General features: G+C 30.6%; 1 protein-coding gene across 1 annotated transcript; it reads right to left on the minus strand.

Annotated features, from left to right (window-relative positions):
• Positions 1-2,482: 2,482 nt before the first annotated feature.
• LOC126671629 (ABC transporter A family member 7-like) lies at positions 2,483-10,076 on the minus strand. The gene is made up of 18 exons (XM_050365411.1): positions 9,769-10,076; positions 9,270-9,678; positions 9,075-9,154; positions 8,644-8,782; positions 7,817-7,924; positions 7,642-7,736; positions 6,805-6,963; positions 6,322-6,484; positions 6,115-6,240; positions 5,934-6,017; positions 5,332-5,687; positions 4,606-4,806; positions 4,149-4,258; positions 3,958-4,042; positions 3,671-3,799; positions 3,476-3,581; positions 3,295-3,383; positions 2,483-2,884 (listed from the first exon to the last, which is right to left on the minus strand). Exons 1-18 carry the CDS (start codon positions 9,832-9,834, stop codon positions 2,606-2,608), a joined length of 2,784 nt encoding a protein of 927 aa, XP_050221368.1. The 5' UTR covers positions 9,835-10,076; the 3' UTR covers positions 2,483-2,605.
• Between the last annotated feature and the right edge of the window lie 3,638 nt (positions 10,077-13,714).

Consider the following 13,714-nt stretch of genomic DNA (forward strand, 5'->3'; position numbering starts at 1 on the left):
TCATCATTCATTCTCTCTTCTTCTCAGCTCATATTTCTCTCTCTTCCTCTCACCTCATTTTCCTCTCTTTTCTCTACCGTTCTTTATTTTTCTGTTCTGTCGTCTTCCGCTTCGCCGTCCTTCGCTCCTCCGTCATCGTTCTCATCATCATCTTTGTTGTCATCTTCGCCAACGTCATCATCTCCTCTACTCGTCGTCGTCATTTATTTGATTTCAGATCTACAATTTATCCATTCTTCTTCTTTTTTATTTTCAGATCTATACTTTTTTTACTGTTTCTCACCATTAAACATGTATAGAGATTATATTTCAAGAATATAATGCTAATTTCATGTTATGTAATATCAATTAATGGTTATATGGAATAATTTTTTGTTATTTCTGCATTTTTTTGTGTTTGGTTGTATTTCTGTGTTTTTTTATTCTGCAGCTCGATTTGTTGATGATGGTTGATTGCTGAAATATTATAATAATTACAGTGATGTTGATTTTATGTTGATTTTGTGTTGATAATCAGTTGGTATTTCCTTAATTTTAACATTGAAAAAATTTATTCTAAAAAATACATTAGCAAATTAGATAATTTTGTGCGTGAAATAAACTGAAAAAAAAAAACAAAATTTAAATGAGATTAGATAAGAATATGTTAGCATTATCATGTTGACAAGTTGTTGATTTCTTGTTGATATTTTATCGATTGTCACAATTTTTCAAAAAAATATGTTTTATTTTATTCCTTATGTTGATTCGTTGTTGATTTATTGTTGAAATTATGTTGATATGTATTTCAACTTTTTTTGATTTTCAATTTTATGTTGACATGTTGTTGATATACTGTTGATAACATGTTGATTTTTCAATCATTGAAAGAAAAATAAAGTTAGTCTTAAATTGATGTATTAATGAACTATTGATATGTTTTTGATAATATGTTGATTGTTTTTGACTTAAATCAATCAATGTTCTCATTTTACAAACATCTTGACTAAATTAACATTAATTGTTGATTCGTTGTTGATTTATTGTTGACATTATGTTGATAAATATTTTAACTTTTTTTGATTTTCAATTTTATGTTGACATGTTGTTGATATACTGTTGATAACATGTTGATTTTTCAATCATTAAAAGAAAAGTAAAGTTAGTCTTAAATTGCTGTATTGATGAGCAGTTGACATGTTTTTGATAATATGGTGATTGTTTTTGACTTAAATCAATCGATGCTCTCATTTTACAAACATCTTGACTAAATTAGCATTAATTGTTGATATCATGTTGACATTATGTTGATAACTTGTTAATATGATAGTAGTAATTCTACTAAAGAACAATAAAGGTACAAAATGTTTAAAATAAATGAATCAGATAAAGATGTTAGCAGAGTAAGTAATCAAAACAATATGAAAAAACAACAACAATAATTCAAATGAAAAAATAAAATTATTCTTACATATAAAAATAAAAATATATTAAATATACACCAACACAACAGTTCACAAATTAAAGAAATCTATTTCAAAATATATTTTCCTCAATTCTCTTTGCAGTTGCACAATTTCTTCAAAATCACTTGTATAATTGTTTTGTGTTCCACCTCTCATACCTAACTAAATTTCGATAAAGACAGCTATGATACAGTTTCATTTCATCCAACTAAAGTTTATTTCACAGACAATATTATCTTATTTGTCAATGTTAAAATAAAAAGAATCAGTAGATATCAACATAATATCAACATAAAGTCAACATAAAATCAACAACACTGTAACATTACAATAATTCAGCAATCAATCATCAATAACAAATCGTTCTGCAGAATAAAAAAAACGCAGAAATACAACAAAACACAAAAAAATGCAGAAATAACAGAATTTTATTATATAAAATCACAAAATTATTATATATAACATGAAATAAGTATTAGATTCTTTAAAGATACTCTTTATACATGTTTAATGGTGAATCAACAGTAAAATATAAACAAATTACAGATCTGAAAATAAAAAAAAGAACAAAAAATTTCAGATCTAAAATTAAAAAGATAAAAGAAAGATGGCGCGGCGAGACAAAGGCGGAACGATGGAGGCGAAACGGCGGAGGCGCAACAGCGGAGGCGAAACGGCGGAAGTGAAGGAGTAGAAATTGTGAATTTTTTTTCACAACTCAAAAGAATTTACTGTTATATAAGCAAGAACGATTGAGATAATGATGAAATAGAAATAAAAATGAGAGAAGCAAGAGGAGTCGTGCAGTAATGGAGATAAACGCACAACAAAATCGTGGAGAAGAGAAGCGAAAATGGCGGAGAAGAATGAAGAAACCGTCAATTGAGAAGGAAAATAAGAAAACGGTAAAAAAGAAAGAAATCCAAAAAAAAAGGTTAGGTTTCATAAAATTGATGGTGTGAAAAGTAAAGATATGCATTGGGCTGTATAAAAGTAAAGTCTAGCCCAAATCCTGTATTTTATATAAAAAGCCCTTATAAATTCCTATACTCTTTATTTTGGCAATGCCATATTCTTCCTAAAAATTGAGATAGCTGAACATTACATTTGTTTATTTGACTATACGCTATCCGATCGACTATATATCATACGATCAATGTCTAAGCATCATTTGCCACCTTGATGAAGACATCCTCTAAAGTGGTGTCAGATAAACCCCAAGCAAATATTGGGAATCTGGTTTTTGCAACCTCAACTGCATAGAATACATCAGCAATCCTCACCTCATGTTTCGGAATCTCGAACTTTTGAGTTCCAGAAATGTGATATGTTCTTTCAGCATGAGGGAAGAGTTCTTGCACCAAGTTCATCACATGTGGCTCGCAATCAGAAGATGTTGTCATTGTGAACAAATAAGATCCTCCATATCTAGCCTTCAGCTGTCATGCACCATGCCACCGGAAGAATTAGCATACTGCCGATCAAACACTAAAACAGAATTCTAAGTAGACATTGTCATGAATTATGTTGCACAGAAACGAAAATATCATATGCTAAAATGAAATATAGAAACTGGTGAAATGATATTTTTTTTAAGAATATGTCATAAATATAAAGTTTCGATTTGGAATGGAAGTGAAACGTCAAAATGCAAGACACCCCAAGTTTTCATGCAACAAAACAACTCTTTATTGATTCAAGAAAAAAATGAATTAAAAATTTGTAAGTACATGGGCATAGGGAAGTATATAGTAGTTTTGTGAAAGTACTTTATTAGGCAAAGGCATCTTCATGCAACAGCAAGATAGAATAATGTTCAGTTACAGGAATGAATATTAAATGAAAATACCTCTTTCGCGTTTCCTATGCATTTAAAACTTCCATCAACAAAAACTCCCAATCGATCACATAGAGCTTCTGCCTCTTCCATTGAATGTGCTATATAAATATAATTCAAGAACCATCAGTGCCAAAAGGAGAAGTTCCTCACTACTATATTGCCTACCAAAATTAAGGGAAGGGGACATTACTGGTAAGAATAATTGCCCGTCCTTGCTTTGCATGTTTCACGACATTCCATAAGTTTCTTCTGGCAGCTGGATCCAGTCCAGCGCTTGGTTCATCCAAATACACAACCTTGCAAAAAAAATTCAATAACAATCGGATGACAAAATAAACAAAATATACTGCTACCATAAGAGTTTTTTATGTTTAGTAAGACGTACTTTGGGATCTCCAATGAGTGATATGGCAACACTAAGCCTCCTCTTCATACCTCCGCTATATTTCCCAGCTTGTTTATCAGCAATTACGTCATCAAATAGTTTGACGCTCTTTAGAGATTCTTCCACAGCCTGCAGAAATATGCCATACAGTACGAGCAACCTTTTAAGCCAAGGAATGCAATAATTGTATGTCAAATTTTCAATGAAAACGCCCTAAGCTACTACTCATCCAGATGTTTAAAATAAAAATGATGCTTGACAACCAAAGACGAAAGACGATAACTTACTTTTTTCAAAGTAGAACCTTTAAGGTTCTTAAGTCTGCCATAAAATAGCAAATGCTCCCTTCCAGTTAAAGTTTCCCAGAGCAGGCTAAATTGGCCATGAAAAGAAAACTATATGATCAGGAAAATGCTCTTTTTCAAGTTGATGATGAAAAATGCATTCTGCAACGGGTATAATGAAAACTGTAACTTACTCATGCTGCGGGCATACACCAATTCTGGTATAAATCCTATCCATTTGAGTTCGCAAGTCCAAGCCCTGAATGAACGCTGTTCCAGAAGTTTGTTTCGTGAGCCCAACCATCTAATACAAGAAACAAAATCTTAAACAACAACAACAGCATAACTGATAATGTGATTCTAATTTCACAAGGTTATTAACATTAAATGTTTTTTCATCATGCATAGTATACCAATGCAGAGATTATAATTGGTGATGCTGGATTTTCTCTCGGATGTTGTCTAAATTGTGGCATAGAAAAAAATAATGCAAATGCTCCGAGCAAGTATTTCAAATCATTATACACTCTGATTCTCACTTGTTTTTAGAGTTAGAAGCAGAACTTCAATAATCTTATTTGATTAAAAAACATCACAGAATCAAGAAAGTAATGCTAATGCAGAAAAGCAGAGAGCACTTTGTAGACTGACCATGCTGATGAAAGTTGTCTTCCCTGCGCCATTTGGGCCAAGCATACCAAAACATTCACCTGGTGGCAAAGCAAGAGATAGCCCTCTCACTGCCATTTTATCTTGGTTTCCATCCCTTCCTGGATAAATCTTTTTAAGGTTATCACAAACAACCGTATGATTGTTGCTCCGCTCCAGAAGTAATTGTTCAACCTTCGCCCTCTGAATAAGATGAAAGGTATATAAAGGTTGAGGAAAGACTCAACAAAAAATCAAGAGAAAGACAAGCACTAAACATCCAACAAAGGACCAAATTTCAAACAACATTTACAAATTGAGAGCTTTGAATGAACTTAGGGGCATATCACATGATGAAAGAGCTTTTGGGTTTATCTTTTATTAAAATATCTGCTGGAGGACTTTAAGCTTGATAATCTAGGGTGAATGTGCTAATTTAGTCGCTTAGGTACCTCAAATGGATTTAAAGGCAATAAACATGATGTATAATTTTGCATGAGAAGCTTGAAAATTGCCAAAATTGTTAGTATGCATTCATTTTCAACATGCTAACTAAGAGTTTGTTCTTCCTTTAAATATGAACTGTTTTTTTGTAATTAAGCTCCATAGCCTGACTTATACAGCTTATAGTCCAATTTGGTTTAAGTAACAAAAATAATGAATTTAACAAAGCCTGGGAACCGGCACAAATACTACTATATGTACAGAAGTTAGATAAGGAGACCTTACCTCCTGGATGATGTCAGATTTATCCATATCAATAACAACTTTGGATCCCTCACCTTGCAAATTAGAATTCTTCAGAGATGGCAAACGCCTCTTCCCAGAGTTTTGCAGGCAAAAAAAAGGACTTTTTCCAAATGAAAAAACTTGATCAAAATAAAATCCAGCAAAAAGCATCACCAACCACTCAACAAGCATAATAATTAATACGTCACGCATGCCATTCTCTTTATCACTTAAATTTCCCCACTGCATCCCAGGAACCCCTAATGCAATAGCCCGTGAAGCATATTCTGATAAATCGTACAACCCACGATATAGGGAGAAACCAGGAAATAACTCCAATAGGATCAGAAAGCTTCCTGCAATAACCGAAAAAAAAAACAATAAGCATTAGAGTAACCTTAGGAAAGAAATGTGAACAAAGATTTGTAGAGCAAGCAGAAAGCTAGTGCCAGTTTCTTAAGCTCATGCAGACAAATGGATTGGACAATTATAACCCCCTCATTACATTAGCATAAATCTTAACTTGACAGAAAATAAATGAGGAAAATGGCTTCCTCAAAATTGTAGATGCATTATAAGCTGTCACAAAATCTTGTACTTACTTGGGAAAGATGCAACTTGAAGCAAAGTCTGGAAAAGAAATGATGCTAATAGCCCACTTCCATAAACCAACAAGTAGCCTATAACTGTTGCGATCATATATCAACCATAGAAGAAGAAAAATTAGCTAATCTTTTACAGGAAATATCTATGCGTAAATCAATCAAACGGCTAAAAACAAACCTGTAGCAGTCTTCACATAAGAAAACAATGGAGCAAGCAGAAAGCCCATTGAAATTTGTAGATTTAGATAGAGAAAATAAAACACAAATTGGACGCTGTAATCATTCATCAGGAATATTTTCAACCCTGCATTTAACAGCATTAGTAACTAGAAGTGAAACGCAGAAAAGGAAAATATACTAAGAGTTCAAGTGGTAACATTGTTACCTATAGATGAGCCAAAAATAAGAAAAGCTAACATGTATAGCAATGATATGACAAGGAAATATGCATAAGAAATCATCCAATAAGGCCCGTCACCAAGCCCATGCATTTTCATCATAGTCCTCACATTTTGCTGTTTCTCATAAACCAGGGATATAAAGACCACCTACATCAGAATGTAAATGTATAAGATTATATTATATTAGAAAATTGGTAATCAGAGTGGCATAATTATACTTGCTTATATTCTAACTAGTTAAACACACTGTGATAAGATGAAACAGATGACATTTTTATCTCATGAGATGGATCCACAATTTAAAATTTAACATGAAGGGAGAAATAAGCAAGTTAGATTTAATTTAACAATTCCAGAACAAAGTAAAATAAATGGTCCTGAACTGATAAAGTAGCCATGGTTCAGACAAGTTTTGCAACAAAATTTGACCTTCTGACTCAAATGCACCTCATGATTTACATACTTACAAGAAATAGCCGCAGAATGATCCATGTATAGAAGAGCACACCGAGAATAGATGACACATCCAGATAGCTCTTGGTGGCAACTTTAGGCATTTCTTTGACAAACTCAAATAGCATTTTTGTGCCAAACCCATGAACATATTTTAGGTACGCATTCGATACCTATGAAATAAAATTATGAACTCATAATTTATATGAAAGCAAGTAAATAATAAATAAGGGCAGATAAGGGAATAATTTTTTTAACGCAGTTCATATGAGCATAAAAATACTTAGAGAATCAAATGAATGGATGAATTCAACAAAGCCACCTATAGAATTAGAACATTGTGAAAAATGAATTTGTATACACAAGAAACAAGCCTATCCTACCCTTTCATGAAGAAAAGATGACATCAAAGGACAAATGCTTTGCATAAATAAAAATTAAACAAAGGTTTTGAAATAACAAAGATAATAGAGAGTTTTCAAGATTCTTTTTCGTATGAGCATATAGTAATGCTATTATAATTCCATGTCATTGCTAGTAACAAGTTATGAGGCATGCTCAATGACAAAATTCAGAAATGAGAAAACACTGTCATGAAAATGGCATCTTGCCGCGAAAATCATAGATAGATTCCAATGAAGTAGACATTCTCCTATGCAACAAAAAAAATATCTAGGTGCCTCCATTGACGAGCAAGGAATGCTCGAGTTATCTCACATTATAGAGAATTTTAAGATATAAAATATTAGTGAGGAAATAAAGTACAATACTGTAATTGTTCCAGGCCTCAGAATGAAGAACCTTACTCAATGCACAAATGCAAATAGATACTCACTACTAGAGACACGTACCAAATTTACTGAGCGGGCGGTCCGCAGCAAGTAATTTGGATTGTACCAAATACTCATATTAAAGTTATTCCCATTCGAGTTCAAGAAATCATATGCTGCGGAAATTAAAAGCATCAGGTAAAGGCTATATTTCTCATAACGTGCAGAAGCTGTACATAGAATCTGTATAGTAAACCTGCAAGGATCTCATTGCTCATTCCATATTTGTGTCCTCTGTATATCTCTTCATTTATCTCAGACGAACTATTACGCCACAGATTTAGACCTCTGACACATTTTGCCTCTAATTTGAAGATGAAGGTAAAGCCACAAAGAGTCAGGATTCACATGCAAACAATCTTACATAATAAAGACAAAAAATAAAAGAGTCGTGGCAAATCAACATGTTACTCAGCAGCAGTTATGCTGCATTTCCAGGTTGTCCCATCTAACAAGTCACAAATACCAAAAGTTCCCAACTCAAAAAAGTATGGCAGGTAAGAATAAAATTAAAGCAGAAAGGCAGAAATTGTCCAAGTATGTTTTCTGTAATAACTGTAGCAAAAACTAGTCATAAAATGCAGGTCAGATCTTCCCAAAGAAGAGTTGGTTTCATAATTTATTTATTTTCTGTTGAAGCTTGAATGATTATATACTTCATCCAGTTTTGTCTCTGATTATAGTTCATACATTTCTTGGCGATGAAACTCAAAATTATGTCAATAAACACAACTTTCTTCAGTGATGAAGCAAAACAAAGTGGACACAAAAATGATACTTAAAAGATATATATAAAAAGTAAACAACTTATACTTTTTCAGAGACATGCATATAAAGATTGTTGGTTCTTCATGCTATCTATGACCAATGTTTACCAAGTTATAAATAATCTCCATATTCATAATAGTAAACAAGATATGTACACATATTTCAACAATATACACTATACAGCATACCATACATTCAGATGCAAGCACTTCAGGCTTTCTTAAGCAGTTTTCAAGTATATCACAATAATCATACCTCTTTGAATACCCTTCTGATCAGGAAGGGAAAAGGACAATGTTGAGTTGAATTTGCAGTCATTTTCAACGTAATATAGATCATTTTCGAAACCATTATCAAGAAACATATTTGGTTGATCCATGGCACTATCTGTAGCCTATAACATTTAAGAATATCTTCATTAGCAAGAAAAGTGTTGTACTGTACCCGAAAACCACAATGAGCATGACATTAAAAATTAAGACATACATATAATTAAAATAGCATTGGTAGAATGTAAGAGCCAAAAGAAACAGCAATGCCAAGAATGAATTATAATAATACCAAAGATATGAATTATAATAGTACCAAGGATATGTGAATTATATTTTGTTCTCTTTTATTTTCCGGGTGTACTTTTAATCAAAATTGGAACAAGAAATGCAAAAAAAAAAATTAGAAAAACTTACCAGCACAATGTTGGCTAAACTATCCAACACATTGGAAGAATTAAAAGCAAAATCACTCGGAAACATATTCCTTCCCAAATCTATAAATCAAATTAAAAAAAAAACAAAGAAAACATGTCAATAACCAGTTAGAACAACAAAAAAACTATGAACAAGAAAAAAAAACACCAACAAATATACAGAAAATGTACTAACTTTCACCAAAAGACTGATTATATCCAGTAATTAGTGCATTCACAGTACATGAACCGGTATCCGAGCATAATCTATCATCAGACAAACCGTTTTCAACATTAACGAAACCCGACCCATCGCCACGATCATGCTTATGTATAATATGCAACAGAGGAGGCCATGGTTGAGGACTAGGGTTAGGACAATCATTTGATGAATCGATATTCGAGTAGCGTAAGCCGCACACTTTCTTTGCACATCCGTTTGGTCCATAAGTAAGACAAACACAATCACAGTCCTTGTTTTTCTCATCACTACTACTGGTATTATTATTCAGAGCTTTATCTACTGCAATTTGTATACCAACTATCATCAAACATAATATAATCGGGAACAATATTAAACGACAATTCTCCCAGCCTCGTCGTTTCTATCAAAGCAAAACAAAATCAAAATTTAAAATTAGCGTCAGAATAATCAAATTAACAGACATTAACGCAAAATAGATAGAGATAGTGACCTGATAGGTTAAATTCTTTCTACAGAGAGCATCAGTTTGTGTCCAGAAACTAGCTGCGTCCGCCATGGATTGTTTTCAATTCAGAGCAAACTATTCCAATTTTCCCGCCAAATTTTGAGTAGTGTGTGTTAGAAGGAATGGAGTGAAAAGGATGCTGAAAGTCACACCATATTTATCAGTTTGTGGCAGTTGATGAGTGTGGAGAAAATGACTGGTTTACCCTCGTCTCTGTCCTTGATTTTCGAGAAATGGTGATTTTTTTGCATGATTTTGACGCGTCCGGTGACTGAGAAATATGGAAAGTTGGCGAAAATTGCTAGCCAATTTTTTCTATTTCGGAAAGTTGGTAATAAAAAGGTAAAAGGTACTTATTGGCCCTTGTGATCGGAGTACATGAGTATTAAGACCTTTATATTAAATTCCGTCTCACTTAGGCCTTCTGGTTGTCAAAAATGGTACAAATTAGTTCCGTTAGATACTCCGTCAATAAATCTGATGTGACGTTCTTTTTTCATGACTAAATGTGGCATTAAATAAAGAATTTATGTGATACATAATTCTAACTTAATAAAAAAATTGGGGTAATATGAAATAATTTTGATGAATAATCTGTTATTTTTTCATCATCTCTCGTAACAGTATCATAGAATTCTCCAAACAGTTAACTACATTACAATTTGACAACAATTGAGAGCGATGGAAGCACAAATCAGCCTAAATTAATTATTGTTAATAATACTGATTACCAAAACCTATTAAAATGACAAATTAAAGAAACAATACAAACTACTAAACCACATTCCAAGTCAGCAAATTAAGAACAGCCATAAAATTAGAACTAAATTTGAAAGAACAAAAATCAAGTTCATAAAAGCTGATTTTGTCAATTGTTGCTTTAAAACGAAATTTTTAAACTATTTTGAATTTTTAGGCTATTTTGAAGAAGGGATAAAAACAACTTCACGAAAAAACAATTGACAGCAATGGAGTATTATTTTTATAATTATAAAAGGTGATTTTGTTGATATAAAAAATGACTATATTTTATCAATTGTTGCTTTAAAAATAACATCATCTATTTTTAAGATTTCAACATGAGAGATTATTATTTTATAGTCAAATTAGTTAGACCGATACCAGCTGATTTAATCAGTTTCCGCTTTGATTATTATTTAAAAAAAATTACCAATTAAATCGGTCTAAACTCCAAGAAAAATTTGGTTTCGATAAAAGGAAAATAGGAAAGCATCAAGAATATGTTATGTGTGCCCAGAGAAATAACCAGTTTTGGTGGATTAAAAGAATATTTGCTTAGTTTACATTATTAGAAAAAAACTTTAATTAATTTCAATTCGAAAACTAAAAATATATAATAGAATGATGTTGAATAATTTATGTTAAATTTTATAACTTTAAATTGGTATATAATTACATTCAATGATAAAATTTCGAATTTAATTTAAATTTTACATATTAATTTTTATTAATTAAATTATATATTCTCAATTATCAGAAGAAATATGGTATAGATTATATACATGCACCGAAAAATATTTGCTATGGCATCGATATCATGCATAATATTAAAGTCATCCTAGTATTCACACACTGTTAATAGAGTTGAGATTTTGATAATAGGAATAAATTTTGATATATATATATATATAGATGCTGTAATTTTTTAAATAAGTTTTGTTAACTTCAATAGGTGAATGCATACATCATAAACTATTTCTACAATTTATAGGTTATTGAGTTTATCTATTTTATATAAGAGGAGTTGACGAACTATATAATATTGTGCCTTTTATTTAATTATCAGGAAAAAGAATTACATAGTGTTGTCTATTAAGTTTGTCAACTTTGGGTCAACAACACCCTTTCTTTTCTGTACACACACATTGAAATTTAGATTATGTTTCTTGATATCCAAGTAAATAAAAGTGGCGTCAGTTCTTAAATAAAAAATAATGCATTATTAATAATTAATAATACTCAGTCATATATGAATAAATAAATACATTCGAAGATTATATTTTTATATCAAGTAAGAACATCTTAATATAGCTTTGTTTACTTAAAAATTGCTTGATATATGTTAGAGACTTGAAACTTTATAAAAAAGAGTTTTTCCATCTATGTAAATGTATCAAATTTTAATTAAAAATTAATACTTATATAATTTGATAATTAAATATGAAGTTAATCTAAAAATAAAAGAACAAAGATTAAAAATACTTTTATCATTTCTATTTGTTACAGAAAACAATCAATATGTATACACACACACACACTCAATATCCTTTAAATATTAATCTGTATATATAGCTTCACTTTAATTTATTAAGTGGCTAATTTAATATTTTGAGAGGGTCTTTTGTTTAGGTACTGTTGTCTGTTTTAACCTTTCCTTTTATTTTTTCATATGCATGATGCAAACAAACACACTAAAAGAGCAACCTTAAGATAAAGTAATTGCAAAATGCTTGTTTAAAATTTTAAAATAGTTAATTTTTGGACCAGTGCTGCTAACTTTTAATAATAGTTCTTAGTTTTTGCATGACCATCTAGTATTTTTCCCATAAACTTTTGCCAAACTAATAGGACAAGATTAAAATAAAAGTTTGTTTAGGTCTTTCACGCAAAGTATATTCTAATTATTTTCTCAAATCAGGTCAATGATTATCTCAGTCACAATATATATGTACATGTATACATATAAATTTATAATAACACTGATTAATTACCCTGGCTAGTTATTTTAATTGTAAAACCTAGTTAGCATCTACTCATGCCCTGGTTAAAATAGAACTGATCAATTAAGTTTTATGTTTTATTTTTTTCAAATTAAATTTAATTAAAAGTATTTTAAAATTGAACTAAAGTAACTCAGTTGATGTAGTTTAGTTTGATGTTTTAATTATGAATTAGCAGTGAATTAAATTCTTTTATTTTGCATACTAAATGAAATCGAAAACTAATCTTAATTATTTGGTTTAGTTCTTCTTCTTTTCTCGCAACCAAAGTAATAGTATTATGGATAAAGACTAGTTCAGTAATTAGATTAGATAATGTGTCACTCTAATCAAAGTGTCTTTATAGTTTACAGTTTATACCAATTGTGTGGTATACATTCTCAGCCATATATAACCTAAATAAAAAAGTTGACCTTAAATTTATAGGCTCTTAAATTTATAAGTAACATTTCCACGTTATTTAATTCAGAATGAAAACTTATCCCCTTAACCTTAATCGATGGAATAGAGTTTAAAATTGAAAAATATTTACAATATATTGTGTACAGTGTTCATATATAACCAGTAATGTTTCATCATTTATTAATTATATATGAAAAAACATTATTTATTTAAATAATAGAATTGTCATTTTTAATACTAATATAAAAAAATGTTACCAATGAGATATAACTCAAATGGTATAAGCGTTAGAGTTTAGACAGTAAACTGCTAGATCGTGGGTTCGTTTTCTCCCACAAACGCTCCTTCTCCTCAATTATCAAAAAAAAATAACCATCTCTATATACGGTAACACGGATGAGTAAGTACGTATTTTTGCAAAAATTATAAATAAAAATAGTGTGAATATTTTATTCCTTGGAAAAAAGGAATCTTTTAAACAGAAATTAATTTATCCTCATGAAGTACTCTCTACTTTTAGTTAAAAATGTTTTAGATTTTGCTATTTTAGGTGATTTCCTCATCTGTATGAGTATGCATGACTATAACAGTTTGCAGTTTCAATATTTGTTTAGAATTTATATTTTTAAGGAATTAAAAATTACTTATTTCATACATTGGATTTCATCAAATATTTATGGTAAACACTTGCATATTCCTAGAGATTTACCTGCTTAATTTGAATAACGCGCTTTATAATTAAATCCATTATTAATAAGTATCCAATCTATGATCTCTGCCATGTACTA

This window comes from Mercurialis annua, linkage group LG3, assembly GCF_937616625.2.
Source record: "Mercurialis annua linkage group LG3, ddMerAnnu1.2, whole genome shotgun sequence".
Lineage (NCBI taxonomy): Eukaryota > Viridiplantae > Streptophyta > Magnoliopsida > Malpighiales > Euphorbiaceae > Mercurialis > Mercurialis annua.

Coding starts and splice junctions, on each gene's coding strand:
- LOC126671629 (XM_050365411.1), bottom strand. CDS start 9,834: ATGGCGGACGCAGCTAGTTTCTGGACACAAACTGATGCTCTCTGTAGA. Junction 9,155..9,269: donor TAATCAGTCTTTTGGTGAAA/GTTAGTACATTT, acceptor TTTGATTTATAG/ATTTGGGAAGGAATATGTTT. Junction 3,800..3,957: donor AAGGTTCTACTTTGAAAAAA/GTAAGTTATCGT, acceptor ATATTTCTGCAG/GCTGTGGAAGAATCTCTAAA.